The sequence below is a fragment of the Camelus ferus genome, chromosome 7, assembly GCF_009834535.1.
Source record: "Camelus ferus isolate YT-003-E chromosome 7, BCGSAC_Cfer_1.0, whole genome shotgun sequence".
NCBI classification, from domain to species: Eukaryota; Metazoa; Chordata; class Mammalia; order Artiodactyla; family Camelidae; genus Camelus; species Camelus ferus.
The window spans coordinates 5,275,315-5,298,444 of NC_045702.1; the positions used below are offsets into that span (position 1 = coordinate 5,275,315).

The 23,130-nt window shown below is 56.6% G+C and overlaps 1 protein-coding gene across 7 annotated transcripts in view; it reads left to right on the forward strand.

Annotated features, from left to right (window-relative positions):
- The first annotated feature begins 397 nt into the window (after window positions 1-397).
- Window positions 398-23,130, forward strand: part of SMARCD3 (SWI/SNF related, matrix associated, actin dependent regulator of chromatin, subfamily d, member 3) — a 31,535-nt gene continuing 8,802 nt past the window's right edge. For 4 of the 7 annotated variants that reach the window (XM_032483105.1, XM_032483110.1, XM_032483107.1 and 1 more), the window contains exon 1: window positions 22,379-22,627. In XM_032483105.1, coding sequence (XP_032338996.1) covers window positions 22,550-22,627 — 78 coding nt within the window. In that variant the 5' untranslated portion in view covers window positions 22,379-22,549. Of the gene's footprint in view, window positions 486-2,332; window positions 2,474-22,033; window positions 22,628-23,130 lie in introns of those variants that run through there. The other 3 variants (XM_032483106.1, XM_032483108.1, XM_032483104.1) reach the window with 2 other exon arrangements.

Genomic DNA, 23,130 nt, shown 5'->3' on the forward strand with positions numbered 1-23,130 from the left:
CCCGCAGAGACAGGTGTAAAGCCGGAGGGACCGAGATTAGATCATGAGTGTGTAAGTGCATAAAGAATGGGGGGGGGGTGCATCAGTCAGAGCCTGTCCCTGAACCTGGAGTGGAACCCAAGCCCCCTCCCCACGGCAGGTGTGTGTGTGTGGTCACAGCCACATCGTATGCTCTGACGGTCTGTGTGAATCCGCGGGCGCTCAGGAGCATCCACAGACATAAGGCACATCTGTGCACCGACTGAAGAGCACAATGGGCCCGGCCAGGGCGCGCCGCGGTGCTGCTAGCGTGGCGATCGCACGTTCCGATGGATGGGGCGACGCTGCCTGCTCTGATCCCTAACTCATTATTAAGCTCCTCGCTCTTTGCAGACGCTCCCTGCGCCTCCCCCGCTCCGGGCTGCAGCGGCGCAGGCGCCGGGCCGTGCCGAGCGCCGAGCGGGGAGCGAGCGGCCGCGCTCCGGGCCGGGGTCCCGGGGGAGCAGGTGAGCGACCCGCGCCGCGCGGCCCCCAGGCCCTTGGAGGAGACGCCGCCCGGCCGCGCTGCGCCGGCGCCCCGGCCTTCCCTGCTTGGCAGTACCCGTCTTGCCTCTGTTGGCATCACCCCTCCTTCCCTTGCCTGGCATCCCTCCTCCCCCCTGCCTGGTATCTCCTCTCCTCCCGCCGGCCTGGCATCCCTCCGCCCCCCTCCCCGGTCTGGCATCTCCCCCCCTCCCCTTGCCTGGCACCTCCCTGGTCTCCCCCCTGCCTGGCACCTCCCTTCTAGTCCTTTCCTGGCACCTTCCTCTTACCTGGCACCTTCCCCTTACCTGGCACCCCCTTCTCCCAGCCTGGCTTCTTCCTCCCCTCCTCCTTTCCTGATCTCTCCCTCTACTCCTGACTCTCTTCCTCCCCCTGCCTGGCACCTCCCCCCACTGCCTTTCTTGCACCTCTTCTATGACTGGCAAACTCCCATCCAGCCTCTTCTCTGATTCTTCCCCCTCCTCATCCTTGCCTGGCATCCTCCCTCCTCCCCCTACCTGGTACCTTCCCACCCACCCTCCCCTGCATTTCCCCTCTTTCCCTTTTCCTGGCACCCTCCTGCCTGGTACCTTCCTCTCCTCCCTTGTGTCTGACACCTTCCCTCCTCCCCAACTGCCTTGTACCTACTCTTCCCCATTGCCTGTCACCTTCTCCCTGCCTGGCACTTTCTAATCCTGCTCCTGCTTGGCACCTCCCCTCTTCTTCCCTCCCTGGCATCTTCCCTCCTCCCCCCTGCCTGGCACCTCCCCTCTTCCTCCCTCCCTGGCACCTCCCCTCTTCCCTCCTCCCTGGCACCTCCCCTTTTCCCCCTTCCCTGGCACCTCCCCCCTCCCCCCTGCCTGGCACTTCCCCTCTTCCCCCGTGCCTGGCATCTCCCTTCCTCTCCCCTGCATGGCACCTACCTTCCTTCCCCTGCCTGACATCTCCCTTCCTCCCCATTGTCTGGCACTTTCCCTATCTCCACTTGGCATCCTCTTGCCTGGACACCTCTCTCCCATTCAGATTGTCCCTCTATCTCCCGCTGTCCTGCAGGGCACCTCCTTCCAACCCTGGGCTGGTAACACCTCCTCTATTGAATCTTCCTCCTCTCATTGCCTCCCCTTCCTCCTCACCCTTCTCAGAGTCACCCTCTGGCCAACACCACCAACATGTGACCCCAGACTGCTTTCAAGCCACCCCCATACCTAACAGCATTGCCCCTTCCTCATCCCCCACACCCCACCATCTGCCCAGGAATTTCAGCTCACAGGCTGTGTTCTGACCCAAGCCCACAGGGTCCACCAGGAAGCCTATGCACACAGGGACGGCCCAGTGTGAGCTGGGTAAATCACAGAGAAAGTCACCTCTACCTGCCGCCACCCCTGGGATTCCTTTGGGACATCCCTGAGCTCCAGAAGTCATCCTGGCCCCATCCTGGCTGATGGTCGTGACCTTCACCTCCAATGCCCAGCTCTCTCCTGTATTGCCAAGTCCCACAAATTTGCATTCCCCTGCCAGGGCCTGGGCTCTGCCAGGATCCTTTGTTCCTATCCCCTAGCTCTGTCCTGCCGCACCTGCTCTGTGCCTGCTTCCCGTGCGCACACTGCTCCCACCCCACACCTTCCCATGTGCCGCCCAGCCCAGGCTGGCCCTTGCCCGCGCCTCCATCCTGGGCCCTTCCCGCACACCTCCTGCCTTCCTCAGGCCTGTCAGGGAGTTTGTCCACACAGCAGGCCCCTTCAGCCTTCTTCCCCAGCCTCCTCAGGCCCCTTGTGAATCTGCCTCTAGGGCTCAGGTCTGGCCCGCCCCTCCCACTGCCCTCTTCTTTCAGATCCCCCTCAGAATGGGCCTCGGTGCTGCAGGCACGGTAGGCTCTGGGCCCGGGCACCGAGGGGGCACTGGATGACTCCCCCGCTGCAGGACCCTGCCACCTATGACTCCAGGCCTTCAGCACCCACCCGCCGTGGTACAGGTAGGCGCTGCCTCCCCCCCGCCAGCCCAGGAGCCCTGGGTTCCATTGAGAGTCGCTGGCTCTGGGCCCCTGGTCACACCCACGGCCTCCTCTTGGCCCTCCTCCCTGCAGCGGGACCTGTGGCAGTGCCCCTTCTTATCCCCTCTCCCACAGCTGGAGCCTCTGCCCAGACCCTGCTGACAGCTCCCTCCACCCTTGCCCTCCCTCTTGCTCAGCGTCCCCTCACCTCCTGTTGTCCTGCCTCTCAAAGCCAGTCGGAGCCAGGGACAAGTGAACCTGAAGCTGGGTTGTGGGTTCAGGTGAAAATGGTCTGGAGCTCTGGCTTGTGCCACTTTTTCGGCCCCCAAAGGCGCCGAGACACACACCTCCTCTCCCCTCACCTGTGTGTGAGTGCACGCATGCGCACCCCCCTCCGCGTGCACACATGCTCTCTGCCAGCTGAGAGGAAGCTGCCGATCCCTGGCACAACTTGGGCTATAGAAACTAACCCCCCAAACATGCCATGGCAAACATCTAAAAGCCTCTGGGGTGGTGGCGGCATCCTGGTTGTATGGCCTCGGGTGGGAGCCAGCCCTGCCCTGCCACTAGGCAGGCCTGGGGCTCTGAGGGCTCTCAGGCCCATTGCATGTGCGTTGGACCCTGCCGAGCCTCCCCTGGGCTTTATGAGAGGAGGACGGCCTGGGTAATCCTACGTCAGTCCCCCTAGTCCAGAAGGAAGCGCTGAGGCACCCCATGGGAAGACCGCATGCCTGCGAGCGACTTTCACCTCTGGGGAGGGGTTGCAGCTGGGTCTGAAGCCCACAATCTGGTCTGAGCTCACCTGTCCAGCCCCACCTGTCACTCTGGCTGCCTCACTGGTGGGAATCACCTGGCAACAGACTGGGTGCTGTCAGGGCCCTAAGAGTGTGGGGGACCCAGTCCCTGCCCTCTGGGCTGGCAGTACAGCTTGGGGAGCAGACTTAGCCATCCCATAGGACATACCAGAGTGGATGATTCAGGCCTCAGGGCTCTGAGGAGGGAGACATCAGGAAAGCCCTCAATGGGGGCAATTTGAAGTGGGCTTTCAGAGAACAGGAGGGTGGGGTAGGCTGGTGCCTGGGGTTGGCGGGGCGGGAGGCACCAAATTGTCTCCACTTCTCCTCCCTCAGAAGGAGCTGAGGAACTTCGCTCCCTGCCTGGGCTGCTCTGAAGGCCAGGGCATCCCTGCCTCCTCTCTGCCCTGTACCCCACTGGCAGGTTGTTCCCAGGGCAAAATGGTGTGGGACACTGGCTGCTGGGAGAGCCTGGCTGGCCCAGAGGTGGAGCAGCACTGGATGGCAGAGAGTACCATCATCCGGTCCTGGTTGCCATGGAAACGCAGGTGGTTCTAGGAGTTCATCAAGGCTCCCAGACAGAGGTCCTGCCGCTGCCCCGCAGTCTCACCACTGCCTGAGGTTAAGTGTGGACGAGCTCTTAGCTTGTGAGGCTGGTTTTAAATGCAAACTCCTAGAGAAAAGGTGTGAGCCAGTGCGCTAAATACCTTCTTTGGAGGCAGCTCTAAAGTTCTGGGGTGTCAGAAGATGGTGGCCAGGTCACATGGGGGTGCTGATGGGGCCACAGCTGAGGTCTCTGGGAGGTGCACCAAACCCAGGCCCCCACGTGGTGAGTCCTCATAAATTGTGACTGATTTGGGGTGCACTGAGACAAGCCCTGGGGGGCTCCCCATCAGCAATAGGTGGGTGCCCTGGGCTGCTCCAGGCCCTCCCTGAAGGAGGGGATCTTCCTGAAGGGATGGGCAGTGGGGGAAGGGAGGCTTGAGAAGATTGAGTCCCCAAGTGGCCCTGGTCACGAGAGGAATCGAGAGTTCATTCGAGGATTCCTGGGGGATCAGGAGCCCCGACCTCTCCGTGTGATGGAAGTGGTGAGGGATGAGGTGCTGGGGGAAGTTTCTGGTGTTTTATTTTGGAGTCCCATTAGCATAAAATTGGCCTGCATTCAGCGCGTGCAGTTGCAGACAGGGAGCCGGCTTTGATGCTCGGTGGCTTGGGCACGTGCTGTCATTTGGATGCTGACAGCCCGTGCTAGCGTCTAGACAGCAGCGCGGGCCCCAGCGAGCAGCAGCTGGAGGCTGTCTTCGCCCCAAGTGCCCGCGGTGTGATTGCAAGTGAGAGCTGGTTGTTAGTGAGCGTTAAGTGGCAGAGGTAATGAGCCGGAGGTGTCACGCGGGGGAGGTGTCACCGGGGGAGGCAGAGCTGCAGACGTGCAGGATGAGCCAATGGCCCTCCGTTCTGTCTGGATTCTGAGCCCTCTTGAATCGCTGCACCAGAGGGGTCAGCCTGCTTCTGGTGGGCACTCAGCTGAGGGAGGCTTTATTGTAAGGGCACAGCTGTGCCCCTGGTGCCCCATGCTCGTGTGGATGTGCAGACCCTCGGTAACTCAGAAGGGACCGTGGGAGAGGAGCTGCTGCCTTCAGCCTGGCCCACTTCTTCATTTGCTTCCCAAGCTGTGAAACCCATTTCTTTGTGACCCACACTTAAACTTCTAGGAAATTTGAGAAAAAGTCTCATGAGCATGTGGCCATTCAGGCCTTTACTGGAATTTACAAGGTTGGATCATCTCCCATATCAACCTTCTTTCCAGACTGAAGAACGTTCTGGGGGCTGGAGTGAGGAATGGCATGTTGTGAGGGAAGGGAGGGAAGGAGAGAAGAACAATGCAGGAAGATGGACTCCCCTCGTTCCCAAAGAGCTTGAGGTGGTTTGCGAAGACACCTGTAGTGAGGAAATCGGGACACAGGAGTGCAGGGTGGGGAAGGGATGTTGTAGCCAAGGACGGGGCTGGTGGACAACACGCAAATCAGGAGGCCCGGGCCCCTCCCACAGCGGGTACATGAGCCGTTACACTGCCTGTAAGACAAAAATCAAACCATTTGTCCCCAAAGACTGTGATTTTTGGCCATGAGACCCTGAGAAGTCTCTCCTGTGTGAGGAGATGGAGGGGCACTGTGTGACAATTTAAGCAATGTCCTCAACAAAGCCACAGCAGTTTCCTCCAACTAAGCTGGGGGCTGACATAATACTGCGCAGCCGTATAAATCCTGCTGACCCTGCTAAATCCAAAGGTAAAATTTGGAACAACTAGAAGAATGTATCGCCTGTTAATATTTACAACAAAGTTTCTAATAATTATCAGGCAGCAGGAAAGCGTATTTAAAATGGGGCAGCAAGTGCAGAGTCACCTGCTTGGGGTAAGGGCATGATCCTCACAGGGAAACAAAGATCCTGATCAGCATGTGTGGCCAACAGGTGAGCGTGGGTGCAGATGGGAACCAGTCACACACCCTACCCCCAGATCCTGAGCCTACTGAGAAATAGACTCGGATGGCAGGGACTTACCAGCTGTAGGTCAGGGAAAGCTGGACCCCGATGAAAGAGGCTTGAACCGGAGACCCAGATATGGAAGGCAGATCTTACGCCTTCACTTGGGTTTGCTGACCTGGCACATGGGAGCACGGGGAGATGGGCAGCCTTTTGTCAGGAGACCCCCCTCAGGGGAGGTCAGGCCACGGGGAACAGCCCTGACTTCACCTTCCCACGACCCAGGAGAGGAACTTGTCCAGAAAGTGTCAGACCCTTCCAAGGGGGAGGAGAGGTGGGAAGAGGCAGCGGAGGATTCCAAGGTCTTCACTCCTGAAATAGAGTAGAAGCTTCTTTGTGAACACATAGAGACAAGAGAGGGTGCCCTTCACTGTGGGGGGTCAGACCATCCTGGTTGCTGGACAGTGGCATCAAAGCTCAAGTTCAGTCCTGGGAGTGACCTTTGCCCCTTACCCCTTCCTTCTCTCTCCATCAGGACAACTGTTGTATTTGATTTTTAAAAAATACTTTATTTTATTTTTTATCTTTCTTGTGGGGGTGGGGGTAGGCAATTAGATTCATTTTAATTTGTTTATTTTTAATAAGGATACTGGGGATTGAACCCAGGACCTTGTGCATGCTAAGCACGCACTCTACCACTGAGCTGTACCCTTTCCCACCCCATTTTATTTGATTTTATTTCTTAGACACATCTCTAGTCCATCCACATGCCAGTCCACGCCACTGTTGTCTTCCCCCTGGACAACAAGGGGTGTCCCACACAGGGGCTGGCCCACCTCCAGGGGCGCCACATGGGCTTGTAACACAGGCCTGATCCATTTCATCTTCCATTTCGTCCAGGGCTTTGAGTTCCTTCCCTCACTCTGGGCCTTCACATGGGCTGTTTCCTTTGCCTACCACACCCTTCCAGCTCCCTTCACCTGCCTAGGTGCACTCATCATTCAGGTCTCAACTTAAATCCCACCTCTTCCAGGGACACTTTCTCCCACCTGAGAGGCAAGCTTCCACCTTCTTTTGTCTTGTAGCATGTACCCAAAATTTAAAGATTTAATTGTCATGCTCCTTAAGGGCACAGACTACATCTGTCTTGTTCAGCACAGTACTGAAAATATTTCTTGAATGAATGAAGCGGTAGTGGAGAGAAGGTGGCTCTGACGGCTGATCCTGAAAGGATCCTGAGATTCCTTTGTACTGTTGGCCCTGCCCTCTCTACACTCCCACAACCCAAGGGTTTCTTGGAGGGCTTCTTGCCTGCCCACCTTGACCTGCTGACACCTGAGCTGCTCTGTGCAGGTGCTCTTGGTCACGCCTGGACAGTCTCTCTCCGATAGGACCTGTTCGCCGTGATCGTGGTAGTTCATGCCCTTTTCAGTTGTTCTTGTGGTGAGGGAGGCTCTTCCTTCCCGTGACCTTGATCTTGCCCTTGAAATTACAGAGAATGAACCCCTTCTGCTTCCATGATATCTGATTGCCTCCAGACATTTGAAGGCCCTCCTCCCACATGCCCTGTGTCTGCTCTCGGGACATCCAGCCCTGGCCTCTTCAAATGTTCCTTACCTAGGAGAGCCAGTGGGGGTTGGAGCCCCCTCAGTGGTACCAGACAGGCTTCGGAGCCACCCAGGCCTCCTCAGAGGATGAGCTCTGCCCGTTACCTGCTAGGCAGCCTTGGGCCAACACTTTGTTCTCTGAGCCTCAGCGTCTCCTCTATAAGGCAGGACTTAATACCCCATCTATAAAGATTCCTTGGGATGCTGAGTACCCAGCACTCTGCATAAGGCCAGCACATAGTGGATGCTGGGAGTCCCCCTCATCACTGTGTGGGTTAAAATGTGATGCTCGGTGCAGTACCCACTCCAGGTGTCACTCATCTTTGGACCCCAAAACACCAGCTATGGTGACCTGTGTCTCCCTTAACTCCAGCCCAGCCCCTGTCCTCAGTGATGCCGTTGTCTCATTAGGGCTGATATCAGTGAGAAGTCCCAGGGCTCTCCACCCACCAGCAGGAAGGTCATCTCTGGTCCTGGTTCTGAGCACTCAGATGCAGAGTTACCTTGTGAGCATTAGCCATCTTTCTAGACAGCAGCTCTCCTCCAGCCTGATGCAGTCTGCATATTCGAGAGGCCTGCCTTCTTGGCCTTTAAGGAAGTTTTTAGTTGGGGGGAAAATGTGAGCCAGCCAGTGTAGCTCAGGGGGGAGCCCTGTGGTCTGCTGGCTCTCCTGGGCTGTGAACAGATTCCATCCGGTCTCAGCAGCTGAATCAACAGCAGGGGCCCAGGTAGGGTGGGCTGGGAGGAGGTGCTGCAGGAGAGGGGGGTGCCCGCCGGGTTGGGGGGCTGAGTAGAGGGAGGGGAAACTGAGCTCCAGCTCTGTCTGCAAATCCCACTCCACGCCTCCCCCACCAGCAGGAAGCATCGTGGTGCTTTTTTGCTGTTTCTTGCCTCAGTTTCCCCTTTGAGCCATTTTAACCAGGCCTCTTCCTTTAGGAGAAAACCCCGTCTTAGGAACTCTTTCAAAAATATGCCTGCTGGTGGTCGACACCCTGTCTGTCAAGACTGACCCCCCCCCCCCCCGCCCGCCCGGCTCGCCACCGCTGCTGCAACAGCCTTCACATCCTCTGCGGCATGTGAGACCAGAGCAGTTGCTCCTGGATGGGAAAGTCGGAAGCAGGCTGGGGTCAGAATAACAGCAACCAGTGTTGATTGATGGCTTATTACGAATTTTAAGAATTTTACATGGGTTTAACTGATTTGTCCTCCCCACAACACTGTGAGGTAAGAGCTGGCACTGTCAGCACTTTTAAGATGAGAAACTGAGGTTACGGAGTTTCCCAAAGGTCAGAGAAGAGTCCCAGCTGGTGTCCCCAGCGTGCTGTGACCCAAACTGTGGCCCTCAAAGGGCAGAGCAGCCATGCTTTTGTACAGGCCCCAGCATCCCTGGTTCACCCTGCATCGGAGTTGTCCTCAGGCACAGGGCCCACCCCATTGCTTCCCATCAATTGTTGGGTCCCTAGGGGCGTGGGAGGGTCAGCCCCTAAAATAGGAAATGGGGGTGTGGTCGATTGCCAGCTCATGCCCCTTCAAAAAGGGACAGCCCCCCAATTCCATCTATGTTGCCAGATTTCCAGGGTTTTAAGAGATTCTAGAAGTCTAGCTTTCTATAGGAAAGCTTCCAGTTTTTAGGTTTTTTAAGAGTTTAAGATGCACTGTGGGCTAAGCGAAACCTGCCTGGCCTTCCCAGTTTGCAGCATCCGCCTTGAGCTGTCCTTACCCCATCACCCGTCACTGCCATCCTTCAAGCCCAGAGCCCTAAACTGGTGCTACTCGGTGGGCCCCACTCTGAGACACACTGCATGAAGAGCTATTGTCACTTCAGGTGGTCTCCTGTCATCAATGACTCATAAACAAAAGGCAGAGTCTTGTCAACAACTTGAGGACCATCTCCCAGGTCCCTCCTGAGTAGAAGTCAGGGGTCCCAGGTTGAAAGCATCACTCTTCAGTCCTCAGTGATGTGCTGCTCATGGGAAGGGCCAAGACTCTTGGAGATGCACCCTCTCCCCTTGTCCATGTTCTCAACCCACAGCAGGGGCTGCTGAGGGAATTCAGGGCACTTTGACCACCAATGGGGGAGCAGTCAGATGGTGAGCAGAAAAGACCATTGACCTTGAGATCAGTACCTGGGAGTTTGAGCCCCTTCAACACTAGCTGGCTGTCTGGCTCTGAGTCAGTCACTAATCTTGTGTTCCTCATCTTTAAAGTGGGTAAACTCATAACATGCAGCCCTTTAACTTCCTGGGATGTTGAAAGAACCAAATTCAGTTATGAGGATTGAGCTTTTCTGTAAGCTATTAAGCTCCATAAAGATACACGTGGTAATTTGGAGGCGTCTGACAAGTCTCTCCCAACGTCTTGAGTAGGACGTACACACGTGGCCTGAATGCAGTGGCGTGCTGGGGAGTATTTAACAACTGACAGGGTGCGAAGGGGGAGCTGAGATCTGATTTGTATCCTTTGCTAATTTCCATGGTATAAATACTCCTACCGTAGCTGATTTTAAACTACCAACATGACACTCCAGCACATCACTGGATAGTCCTATGATTGAATAAATTTGCTGTCAATTGAAGACTAATCCCAAAGGGTGCAGACTGTTCAGAGAGAGGAGAGAAGGCTTTGTCCTGGTGCCTTTTTCACTACATTCAGTAAAGACTTGGCTGAAGAGAGAAGGTCATGCTCCCTGGATTTATGAATGATGCACAGCTGGAAAGGATGGTAAATATATTGGATGCAGAATCGAGATTCAAAAGCTCTTAGAATAATGGGCTAATTCTTACAAGATGTAGATTCTTGAGTCCAAAAAGGCAACTTTACAAGTATGCGATGGGAAGACATGTTTTGGCACAATCAAAGTAGAAAGAGAATCGAATTTTTAACTGACAGGAAGTTCAGTACAAGTCCAAAGCAGGATGGGTGGTTGCCTTCGAGTGATACATTAGTGACTGTGGAGGCTCCGTTCAGTCCTCTATGACTTAAAGAAAATGTTCATATTTTGTCCTCTCGCTTCTATTTTTCTCTTTACAATAACACAGTGAGAGAGGTGAGCTGATAGTAAAGCCATCTTAAAGATGAAGAGACTGAGGCTCAGAGAGGTTGGCACTTTTGTCCTTCCATCAATAGGCTGTGGAATAGACTCAAACTCAGGTCTTTCCGTCCCAGGGTCTGCCCACTTCTGAGCACTTCAGGCAAACCAGAGGTTGTGAGGGGAGAGGCTGGTGGTGCATGGACTGGCAGGATTAGTTTGGGGGAGCTGCCATAACAAGCTGCCAGACTGGGCAACCTTGACAGTGGAAATGTACTTTCTCACAGTTCCGGAGGCTAGAAGTCTGAGATCGAGATGTGGTTCCTTCTGAGGGCTGTGAGGCGAGGATTGTTCCAGGCTTCTCTCCTGCGGTCTTGGGCCGGTGTCTCCTCACACTGTCTTCCCTCTGTGTGTGTCTGTCTCAGTGTCCTGATTGCCCCAATTCTATGACACCAGTCATGCTGGATTAAGGTCACCTGTGTGACCTGCCTCATTGTAACTTGATTACCTCCTTAAAGACCCTATCTTCAAATAAGATCACACTCTGAAGTACCGGGGGTTAGGACACCAGCAAATGAGTTGGGAATGGGGGAGACCCACCATTCAACCCACAACAGAGGGACTTTGAGAGCTGCCTTCAGAATCTGGAGCCATGTCTTAAGGAGGAGGGAGAAGGTTCTAGGTGGCAGAACCTCCAGGAGGTGACCGTGGGTCACACCCACCACGGGAAGAACCAAGGCCCGAGGAACAGTTTGACTTGCTGTCACTGTGGGGTCCCGTGGGCCCCTTGGCTGCTGGAACACCAGCTCCGCACCTGGCTCTGGCTTTCCTCCCATGGGAACTTGCGGAGCCGGAGGGAGGCCTCCCGCGCTCCTGTCCCCACAGATACCCAGGCTGCTTCTCGGTCCTGGCCACCCCTGCTGCCTCCGCCAGGGTTTGGGCGCAGCTCCCAGAAACTCAGGGATTCCTCCATCACCCTCAGGCCTGGCTGCAGCTGCTGGCTTCTCCACCTGTCCCCCAGGCCAGCTGCCCCACCAAGCCACAGCCTCTCCGAGGATAGTCAGTTAGCCGGTGATTGCCTCTCTTTTCCAAAAGGAAGCCCGGAGCTCTGGGATGGGATGTACTGGTCCTCCACCCTTCCTGCCTCGTGCCGGAGCTGTGGCCAAACTGGGGCAGGAGCTGACATGAGCTGCTCACATCTCCCACCCTGTTGATGCCTTCAGCCCCGTCAGTCCCTATTCGGTCCTCACGCTCCCTGAGGGCTGAGGCTGTGTCTAGTGTGTGAGTCAGCAGCACTTCGTCCAAGAGCGTCATATAGTAGGTGCTCACTGAACATGTGGACTGGCCGGCAGCGGAGGGGTGGGGCAGGGTGGGGGGTGGGGGAGGAGGCCCCGCTTTTCCTTCAGATGCCTCCATCAGCAGCTCCCAAACCTCAGCTTCTCTGTGCCGGACGAGCAGCCTTCTGAATTCTTAGGTTTCCCTCCAGTTGGTTCACCGCTTGTGGTGGCTTCTCCGTGTCTCCCCTTCCCTCCTTTCCTGCAGCTCCTAGCCAGGTTTCTACACAGGCTTCTCACGTAAGGCCCGCCTTACATACTGATGCTGCTGGTGGCCATTCTCTGCTCAAGGAAGCTTCTCGTGGTTTGGTAGAACCCTGACTCCCCATTGGCTCCAAGAGCCACTGTGATGGGCCAGTCTGAATAATCACCTGGCCGACCCCTCACAGGTACCCTCCATGGCACCTATGATGGCCCACAGGCTTAGCACTGGAAGCAAGTAATGACAGGCTATTCGGTAAGTGTTAACTCCATGCCGGATGCCGTACTGAGGTCTGCACGTACACGCCTTCATTCTGATTCTTGCACCCACCTGTGAGTCAGGAGCAGGGGTCCCTGTCTTGCAGACGGGGAAAATGAGGCTCAGACGGGTTAAGTCACTTGTATAAGTTTATGGTCAGTCAGAGGCTGAGCCAGTGTGGGCCCAAGACTGCCTGACTCTAGAGTAGTGGTTCTCAACCCTGGGCAGTTTCACCCTCCAGCGACAAAGGACAATGTCTGAAGATGGGGAGAGGAGCCTCTGGTAGAATTTACATGAGGCTGCCCCCACAATAAAGAATTATCCAACCTGAAATGTCAACAGTGCCGGGGTTGAGAAGCCCTGTTCTAGAGTCCAAGCTCAGAGCCATCACACTGTGGAACCTGCAGACCCCACCCAGCGCAGGGGGTTCAGGACCCGGGGGAGGACAGGATCCCAGAGGACTGGAGCAATGGACAGCGCAGTAAGGCCCCTGGCCCAGAACAGGCTGGCTCACAGTGGCCGAGGCGAGTGCCTGGATCTGGGAGCAAGGGCACTGGGTCAGGACAGGCCAAGGGGCTACCTGGAGGGCATTCATTACACAGGTGGATGCGGGGCACCAGTTGGCCTGGTTGCAAAGTTGCGGAAACCAGGAGTGATGCACCAAGCAGGTCCAGGCCCTGAGACCACCCCACTCCGTCCCCTCTCCCCACTCACTCCATGGTGTATTTCAAGGCCTCTTGGTTGTCACCACAGCAGTTTGAGCCCCAGAGACTCACTTTGTGGGGACATGGGAGAGGCTGAGCCAGCTTTGACCATGAAATCCTTGATCACAGGCAGACCTCTCAATGCCACATACTTTTGCCTGGTGGCCCAAGAAACCTACGGCCCTCTGCACATAGATGAAGGCTTTTGCTGTTTGCTTGGATCATTTCTTCTACCCTTCTTAGGCCAGTTCTCCAGACCTGTGGCCATCCAGTGGTACCAGGAAGGCAGGATGAGGTGGCACTGGGGCAGCTGTGGCCAGGTAACCACATGCTCCCAAAGGAAGTGCCTAAGGTGGCTTGGTGGGCTAGACAGGGTGGCACGCAGACGTGGCAGTCCGTGTGCACGTGTCCCATCCTGGAGTTCCACGGATGCAGACATGTATGTCCATCTGTGAGGCTGGGAGAAGCCCCTGAAAGGATTCAAAGTTTAACAAGGATTCACTTTTTGGCTCAAAGGTAATTCTTACACAGGAACTAACACAACTTCCTCTGACACACTGACATTGATTTTAGACACCTTAATGGCAAATTTTCTAGAATTTATATTCCCAATGTTTAAAATGATCTGCTTGAGATTTTTTGAGTATATTTTAAAGGATAATTGAGGGCAATTCAGCTTAAATGTGCAGGCCTCTGGGGATCTTGATTTCCTTCTTTAAAAAGCAGGTGTTTGGGGAAGGCAGAGGTGTGTGTCTGTGTCCTATCCCCAGCAGGCAGGCACTCCACAAAGGGTTCGTCAGAGAGGCAGCTTGAGGTGAAGGGGAGAACCTAGGGACCTGGAGGTTGGGAGACCCGATCTGCAGTCCCAGACCCAGCCCGTAACAGCACAGTGACTTTTGGGCAGGTCCCCTGGCTTCTCAGCTCCTCCTTTTCCTTATCTTTAGAATGGGAATCCCGGCCCCCACCCAATGGGGTCTCTGTCAGAATCAGACAGGTTAATGTGTGTGACAGTGCTTGTTCGAAGCCCCAGACACGCCTGAGATGATGTCACTGTTATTAACCCCACAAACCAGGAGCACAGACAGTAGGTAACATCCCCCAGCACTCAGAAGCACGCTGGAAATCCCGAGTAGACTCGGAGTGGGCTCTCTCTACCCACACCTTTGAGATCTTGGGGTTCCTACCATGTGCCAGATACTTGGGATTTATCCACTAAAAAGACAGAAAGATCCCTGCCTTTGGGAGTTTACATTCTAATGGGAGAAAGAGTGAATCACTCACATAACAAGCAAGTAGATATTATAGACTGGAGGAGGGTGTGCGGTACTGTGGGAGGAAATCCAGCAGAATGAAAGAGATAAGGAGCGTGCAGGGGAGGGGGAGGTGGTGGCTTCTAATAGGGCGGACAGATAGTGCCCCATTGAGAAGGGGACATTTGATCAAAGACTTCAGGGAGGTGACAGCATTAGCTGGAGGAAAAGCGTGCCTGGCTGAGGGAACAGCAGGCTCAGAACCCCAAGGCTGCCAAGTGCCTGGAGTTTCTGAAGGACCACGAGAAGGCCAGAGACTGGGGCAGAGAAAGGAGTGATGGAGATGCAGGAGGTAGGACCAGAGGGAGCAGGATGTGGCAATGGGACTGGGTCCTGGGACTGGCAGGACCTGACCCTTACTCAGAATGAGATGGGGGGGTCTTGGGAGAGTTTTGAGCAGAAGTGACACGATCTGACTCCCTTTCTTAAAGGAACACTCTGGTTGCGTGTTGAGAATAAACTGTTGGGCGCCAGGTAGGAAGCAAGCTCTTCATTATTCATGGATTGGACCAGGGTGGTGGCAGGGGAGAGGTGAGAAGGGGTTGGATTCTGGATCCAGAGCCAGCAGGACTTGCTTTCTGATTGGATGTGGGATGTGAAAAAAAGACAGGATTCCAGGATGGTGCCAAGGTCATGGGCCTGAGCAGCTGGAAGGAGGGTGAGGACTATGGGCAGAGAGCTGAGTTTGACGTAGAAGAGTGAGAGGTTCATCATGGGCGTATCTAGTAAAGGTCCAGGGGGAATGGACAGCTGGACACATGAGTCTAAGGACTGGGAGAGAAGCCTGGGCTGGAGGAAAACTTTGGGAATTGTCAACATATAGATGGTATTTAAAACTCTGAGTTTGGGGCAGGGGGAGGGTATAGCAGTGGTAGAGCACATACTTAGCATGCACGAGGTCCTGGTTTCAATCCTCAGTACCCCCATTAAAAATAATAATAAATTAAAAAGTTTTAAAAAGAATAGAACTCTGAGTTTGGATGATGGGTGAGATCTCCAAGGAATGATTACAGAGCAGTGTAGAGGACCAAAGACTGGCACTGAGGCACCCCACCCTGAGAGGGAGGGAGGACTGGACAGCCCAGGAGACTGCGAAGGGGCAGCCAGGAATGCAAGGGGAAAACCAGGAGAGGGAAGTGTCCTATGATCCAAGGGAAGAGAGTATTTAAGAGAGGAGCGAGTGATCAACCGTGCTGGATGCTGCAGCTGGGGAAGCAGGCTGATGCCTGAGTAGCGCCTGGAGGGCTGGGAATTCAGGGAGAACTGAGACAGCAAACCTAGACAACTCTTTAGAGAAATTTTGTTGCAACTGGGTAGTAACCAATGGGATAAGCAGGTTATGTGAGTGTTTTGCAGAGAGAGAATGTGTCATGCTGATGGGGGTAATCCCGTGGAGAGAGGAAAGCTGCTAATTTGATGGTGCGGGACAGAACTGCTGGAGCGATGCCCTCAAGTGTGTGAGAGGGGACGGAGCTCATACACAAGGGGATGGCCAGCTTTAGATTGGAGCACAGAGAACACAGCTGTAGGAACCGGGGGAGAGAGTTGCTGGGAAGCGGGAGGATGTGGTGGGAATATCTGGAAGTTCTTCAGCAGCACCTGCTTTCTCAGGGAGGTGACAAGCAAGGGCATCAGTGGGAATGAGGAGAGGGGAGGAGGAGCTGGAGGTTGGAGGAGGGAGAAGATGTAGAAAACTCATGTGGGGGAGTGGGGACGGGAAAGGATGTGAGTGGTCTAGGGGAAGAGTGGGACAGGGGGCAGGATGAGGCCAGTTGAAGTCCGAGCTCCAGAAATGACAGTGAGACCAGGTTGGGGCTGTTGTGTGTCTCCCCAGCCACATTCAAGTCCTGGGGTGCAGGGGAGGAGTTGGTGAAGCTGGATCCAACTCTTAAGTAAGAAAGTCAAGAGTCTATTCGAGGAAGGTTAAAATGGTAAATTTTGTTATGTTTATTTTACCATGACTAAACATTTTAAAGAGTGTGTGTAAGGGGGTGTGGTTATGATGAGGGGTGCGAGTCAGAGAAATGGACCAGTGGTTCCAGTGGCGTCCAAGCTTTGGGGGGGGGTCAGGGAGCTGGACAGAAAGCAGATGGGGGTCTGAGAGTGTGGTGCTTAAGACTAAAGGGTGGGGCTGCTATTGCTAGAACAACAGAGTCCAAGAGGTGGCCCTGGCGTGAGTGACTGAGGGAGGGTGGAGGATGGCTGGAGGAGAGGTGGCCAAGGAACCAAGAGACCTGAGGTGTGGGAAGGACTGTCCATGAGCATCTAGAAAAGCAGCAGGAAGAGGATAGGGGTCACGCAAGAGGGAGTGACTGTGAGCCAGGAGCTAGAATGCTCCAGAAAAGAAGACGCCCTATGTGGGGCTAAGATGCAAAGCCAGGGGTCTGGAAGCAGCAGCCAGGGGCGAGGAGGGTCCCTACCCCGCCTCGAGGCCAGTAGCAGGAGGGCTCTGGGGAAAGTACTGCCACCGCATGGAGGGTTTCAGGGGAGCGGTCCCTCAGGGGGGAGCCCAGCTTCTGTCACAGGAAGACAAAAGGGATATTCACAGAAATGACTGTCCGGGGAATTTTACTTATGCCAGACCACACAGAGAAGGGCCAGGGTGGTGGGAGACGGCAGCAGAAGAGGGAAGTAACAGGGCTTTGCGGAGCCGACAGTGCACGCACGAGTTGAGGGGAGTCCTAGTGTTCCTTGGCGTCTGACTCAGTTGAGTTGGGGTGAACAGCATGATGGCAGCAAGGCAGGGGCCCCCAGGGCAGAGAGGCAGCAAGCTAGGAGGGGAGGGGCAGAGCTCCTGTGGGTCCTGTCAATGCAGTAGAAAGTGCCCTTTCAGATCCTATGAGCAGGACTCAGCCCTGCCTCCTAATAGAGCTGCGGACATCTGGGAGACCAGGCCGACGTGTTGTTTCCATGGCTGTTTTATCTATACATCTGACTTCCCTCTGCCATGTGGCTTAATTTCCCCCCAAAATTATTTAAGGAAATGTAGATGGATTTTTAAAATTCAGTTTTCCTCACGCAGTTGACATCCCTGACCTCAAAATGTAGTGGTTCGCAGAAATCCCTCTGACCACCTGGTCAGAGCAGTAGCTGATGCCTCAGAAGCTTCCTGGGGTGGCGGGTGGGATGTTGGCCACAGGAGGTTATCCTGGCACTGGTCAGGAGGGAGCACTGAACTGTGGGGAAAAGAGGAGAGAATCAGAACTGCTGGGATGGGGCTCCTGTCTGCCAAGAAAGAGGGTGGCTAGGGTCTGGGAGCTTCGGGGCATAAGCAGGGCAAGAGGGATGGCTGCAGCCAGACAGGGGGTGCTGGGGGACACGGGCGAGTTTCCCCAGCCTGGTGGAGTGAGGTAGGCACTTACGCCCCCGGAGGAAAAAAGGGAGAGGCTCGCTTCTACTTGGAGTCTTGACAGTCCTGAGGCCACGGATCTCTCTTGCTTTTGCCCCTGAGTCTAGCCAGACAGGCCGGTGTTGGTCCAGGGGAAGATGGATGGGGAGCAAAGATGATTCTGTGGGACCCCTACCTGCCGCCCCGCCCCCAGGCAGAGCCATACCCTGTGTTGAACCCCACCTAGGCTGTGGGAGCGCACTGGGGCAGGATCCCCTATAAACACCACCCCACAGATGGAGCCCATCCTCATCAATGTGGCTCGTTTTGTGCACAGCACCACAAGCTGTTGGCACGGACTGCTACTAGAGAGCACCTGATTAATGGTGGCCATGAGAGGAGTGAGAGAACACCGGCTATGAATCCAAAATGGGCCTTCCCTCTGGGCCCCAGAGACCCGGATCTTCACTGCCTGAGGGGCAGGGAGGTACAGTGACTTGCCCAAGGTCACACAATGATTTTGGCATCCAATTTTTTCTTTCTTTCTTTTTCTTGCTTCTTTCTATCCATTTTGTGTCTCTTGGGTGTGTTTGCAAAACTGACACAGAAAGATGAAGTCACACATAGACAGACAGCTCCCTTGATAGCAGCAGAGGATGTCCTGGGTGCAGAAACATTCTTGCACAAAGAGGGAGATATCCAGTACTGCTCTGGCCTGGAAAGAGCAGTGGGGGTTCCCAGGAGGAGGGGGAGGGCTGTGCCACCATGCCGCTGGTCTGGTCTGCCAACGTCCTATCTGCTGGCTGGAGGACACCCCATGCTAGAGGTGGGGCTTAAGGTGCAGACTCCCTTTCACCCATCTCTGGGGACTGGGCCTGGCCCCAAGATCTAACCAGGGTTCTCTGGGGGATTAGGACTTGAGCCAGGCAGGTAGGCTGGGTCACAGCTGCCTCTGGGCCCCCTGGCATGCCCTGGGGTTTCGTGACCAGAGGGGAAAGTGGGGACTGGGTGTAGGGATGGGCTAGAATCCGGAGTCCTCAGCCTGAAAGCTCCGGGCGGTCTCACTTCATTCTCTCCCTCTCTCTCTGTCTCTCTGTCACTCTCTCACTCTCTCACTCTCTGTCTCTCTCACACACACACATTCACACACTTACACGCATGTGCCCCAATCCTTAATGGTAATTTCATTCCACTAAGGAAAGCATTATTGTTGGGGATATAGGGGGAAGGGGGCAGCAGAAAGAGGTCTCTCTCTTCAGTCTGGTTTCCTTTGTTCCTCCCTCCCTTCCTCCCTTTCCCCTTCTCGGCTTCCCTCCTCTCCTAGCCTCCTTCTTCCATTCTCCCTCCCTCTTCCCCCTCCTCCCCCCGCACCCCATCTGGGTCTCCGCCACGGGACCTCCACCGAAGGCGAAGGCGGGAGGGTGGGACTCCGGGTTCCGGGCCCAGCCTCGATGGCCATCTTCCCGCAGGGAAGGAGTTAAGTCTCCTCTGCATCCCTCCTCCCTCCTCCTCCTCCCCCCGCCGCCTTTGAGTCCTGCAGCTAGGCCCTGGGCTGACCTTCACAGGGAGGGAGGCCGTAGTGCGCATGCCCTGGCCGGCTCCGACCCGGCTCCCGCCGCTGCCGGGTTCCCGGGCGGGCGAGGGCGAGGGAGGGCGGCCGCGGGCCGGGACGTGCCCCCAGCGCCGGGCCGCCGCCCGCTCGGGCGCGGCTGAGGGGGGCCGCCGAGCCCGTCCCGCCGGTCGCGGCGCATCTCTCCCTGCGCGGGGAGAGGCGCTTTGCCATTTGGTGCTGGTGGTGCTTCGGCGAGGGAAGGAGAGATGGGGGGACGGCAGGGGGGACTCCGGCTCCGGGCGGCCGCCCTCTGCCCGGACACGCGCACGGCCTGCCCGGAGCGCGGCCTGGGCCGGTCCGCCGGGGTTCAGGGCCCAGTCAGGCCAGGAGGAAGGCCCCCTGCCCGCTGGACTCGGGGCTTTCCCCTGGCTTCCTTCCCACCCGGCAGGAGCCGGCGGCGTGGCACTGCTGAGCGCCGTTCTGGGGCTGAGCCGTTAGGGATCCTGGCCTTTGTGAGATGTGAGTCTTGCCCAGGACTCACACTGGCGCCTCTGCTTTCTGGTCTGAAGGCTCCCCGGTGTCTGCACACCTAGGGTCGCCCGTGTAAAACCTGCATGCAAATGTGTCTGCTGGCAGGGGCCTTGTGAGAGGGATGAGGAGGTGGTCAGGTTGTGCCTGTGTGTGCAAATCCACGTAGCTCCTTGTCCCTCTGGCGTTTGCATTGGTGTATGTGCCTGGGAGACATGTATGCACTATGTATCTGTCTGTGCCTGTGTAAGGTGCCTCTGGGAGAGGGGACTGCAGGGGGTGGCCCTGGGCCTGGGGTGGCCCAGGAGGGTATTATCTATGAACCTGAGTGATACTCAACTGGGGACCACCAGAACCCTTGGCCTAACCACCTCCTGCAATCTCCTCCACCACCAAGACCAGTCCCCTCACAAATGCTGGGTGTTCCCACTGGGCCCTTCCACCTCCTCTACTGTTGTCTTTTCCCAAAAGGCCTCTCCAAGAGTTGAGATCTCTGAGCTTTACATAAAACCTAGAGGTACCTGCCCTTGCTCCAGGCCCCCAGAACCTCCACAGCCTGTGGTTTAGCATGTCCATGCTAGAAGCATCCATAGGAGGGGTGCCCATGGTGACTCACACCTTCAGGTAAGTGGCAGAGTATGAGCTCTGTCCACTGGCATACTGAGCTTTGGGCAGTTGCAAGGCATTGGTCATGGCCAGTGCCTATGTGCAGGCATAGGGGGAGAGTGGGACTTAAGACCCACCCCAGACTTCAGGGGGCTTGCAGCAAACCTAACACAGATGAAATGCAGGACACATGAGACATTAGTAAAGTGTCAGTTCATGGCCCAAGGTAGATGGCAATGGACATTGAAGAGAACACAAAGATCTGTGCACAGGTGTGGGACCAGGGAAGTCTTGCTGGAGGAGGAGGGACCTGAGCTCTTTAAAGAGTAATTGTGATAGGGACAGGCAGGGGAGCAGCAGAGGGATTCCAGGCAAAAGAAGAGTGGGAACAGAGGCTTAGAAATGGGAAAGAGTGAGGGGTTTGGAGGTTAGCAGACGAATTGGAGAGATCACCTCCCCAGATTACCAGCAGCCACCTTCATGGCCTGTGGCAAACACCCACCCATTCCCACCCGACCAGGGCCCAGTCTCTGCGTGCGTGGGTCGAGGGGTAAGCCCAGGTAGAGATTTGGTAGGAAGGGGATCTCTAGTTCCCCTACTAAGCTGGTGGTAGGTGAGGGGCATCCTGGACCACATGCCCTCTCTGGCCTTTCAGGGGCTTGACAGTGGGCACTTAAGTGGACAGTGACAGCCAGAAGCACAAGAAGGCCCAAGGAAATCAGACTGCAGGCAAAAGACTCCCATGCCAGAACACTCCCATTCTGAAGGGTTGAGGGTCAGGACCCGCCAGTGTAATGCTGGGTCTTCAGTATCTAACTTCAAATAAAATTTCCAACAAATTCCCCCAGGCATTGCCCCACCCGCACCTGGAAACTGACAGTGCAGCCCCAGGAGGACTATAAACTTGACCCTGGGTAGTGCCGAAGCCCCGGGGCTCTTCCTCCTGAAGGAGGAGAGAGGGGTGTGGCCTCCGGTGCATGGGAGGGGCCAGGGCTCTCAGCCTGGGGAATCTCAGGATTTGCCCCTCCTGTTTCCTGTCCCTCCTTCACCCAGCCAGCTCCCTCATCACCACCTCTTCTGGGGCTCCCTCATAGCCCCACCCCTATCCCTTCTTTCTCTGAGTCTTGAGGTATGGCCCTACCATACTCAGCGCCCCAGCTCCTCTGGGTCCCCTACCCCCACCCCACACCCCATTCCAAAGCGGTCAGGTCCTGCTTGCCTCACTCTCTCCACTCATCCGTCCACCCAGCTCCTTGCCTTCTCCCACACGTTCTCTTCCTGTTCTCATGAGCCCGATCCACCTCCCTCTTTCGGAAATACTTCCCCTATTGCCCTCACTTTCTCACATAGAGACAAAGACTCACATACCCCGAAATAGACTCGCACAGAGCTGGACGACACAGACGGTGTCCTGCCACACACGCACCCGCACGCGCGCGCACGCATTAGAGGCTCTCGTGGAGGGAGGCACACAGAGAAGGCATTTGTCTGTGCACGCACATAAACATCCACACCCACAGCCACCGAGCCGTGCCCACACAAGGGTGCAGACACACACGGCGGGTGAGACAAGGGAGCACACATCTGTGGACGCAGGGGGACACCGCCTCCCGGGGCACACCCACCACTGCTGCCCCAGTGCAGGAGAAAGGCCTCCTCCGGGCTCCGGCTCCCCCCCGGATTCCTTCCAGCGAATGTTTCCCTACTTGGCCTGCCAGGTCTCTGGGGAAAGGGCCTCAGAAATGCAGCAGGAGCCACTTGGGGGCAAAGTTGGAACTGACTGTTCCTTGCCTGGCCCTGCCGGCGAATTCCCTAACCGAGAAACTATTTGTGGCGAGAGGCCGGGTGGCCGGCGAGCCCCCAGCCGCCTCCCCTCGCGTCCCCTCCCGCGCCGCCTCCCCGCGGCCCTCGGGCGGCCTCCGGCTGCAGTGCCGCTGCCCAGTGCCCGGGAGCCGGGCTCGCCGGCGTGCCTCGCCGCTTATCTGCGCTGTTTGGCCAGCGAGGCTTGGAAAGGCAGGCTTTTCTGTCCCCGCCGAGTCAACAGGCAGACCCCGGGCCGCCGGACTATTTCTGTCTTATCAGTGCAGGAATGCGGCAGCCGCGGCGGCGGCGGCGGCGGCGGCGGCGGCGGGCGGGCGGCGGCGGCGTGGGCCGTGGGCCGTCAGGGCAGCCCTGAAGGGGCCCCCTCCCCACTCCGCTCGAGTAGAAGTGTGAGAGAGCCCAGCAGGACTCAGAGGGGAGAGTTGGAGGAAAAAAAAAGGCAGAAAAGGGAAAGAAAGAGGAAGAGAGAGAGAGAGTGAGAGGAGCCGCTGAGCCCACCCCGATGGCCGCGGACGAAGTTGCCGGAGGGGCGCGCAAAGCCACGAAAAGCAAACTTTTTGAGTTTCTGGTCCATGGGGTGGTGAGTGGGGGAAAGTTAGCGGGGGAGGGTGAGCGAGCTGGCTCGGGCTGAATGGAGGGATGATCGGGAGGGGCCGAGAGGGGGCTCCCGCTCTCCCACTCCTCTAGCAGGGGCGCCACGGCCCGCGGCCCAGCCCTGGGACTGTGCCGGCGCCCTGGCACCCGAACACGTCGTCAGGCGGCTGGCCGGGGATGGGTGCCCGGGCGGGGAAGGGAGGCGTTTGCATGGGTTCTTGTCAGGGGCTGGGGGTGGGACTTGGGGATTGTACCCCGCCAAGTGGGGGTTCCCCCCGTACCAGACGTGTTGTCTTCTGTTCTTTTCCTTGTGGGCCCAGGTGTTACCCCTGCCCTGGGGGTGGGGGTGGGGGACATGGCATCGCTGGGCTGGGCTGACTGTTCATCCGCTGGGATAGTGACTCTCTGTGTCTCAGGAGCAAGGAGCAGGTGACCCTGGAGTCCCTGTGAGCGGGAAGCTCTCTGTCTGAACAACCTCTGCATCCCAGC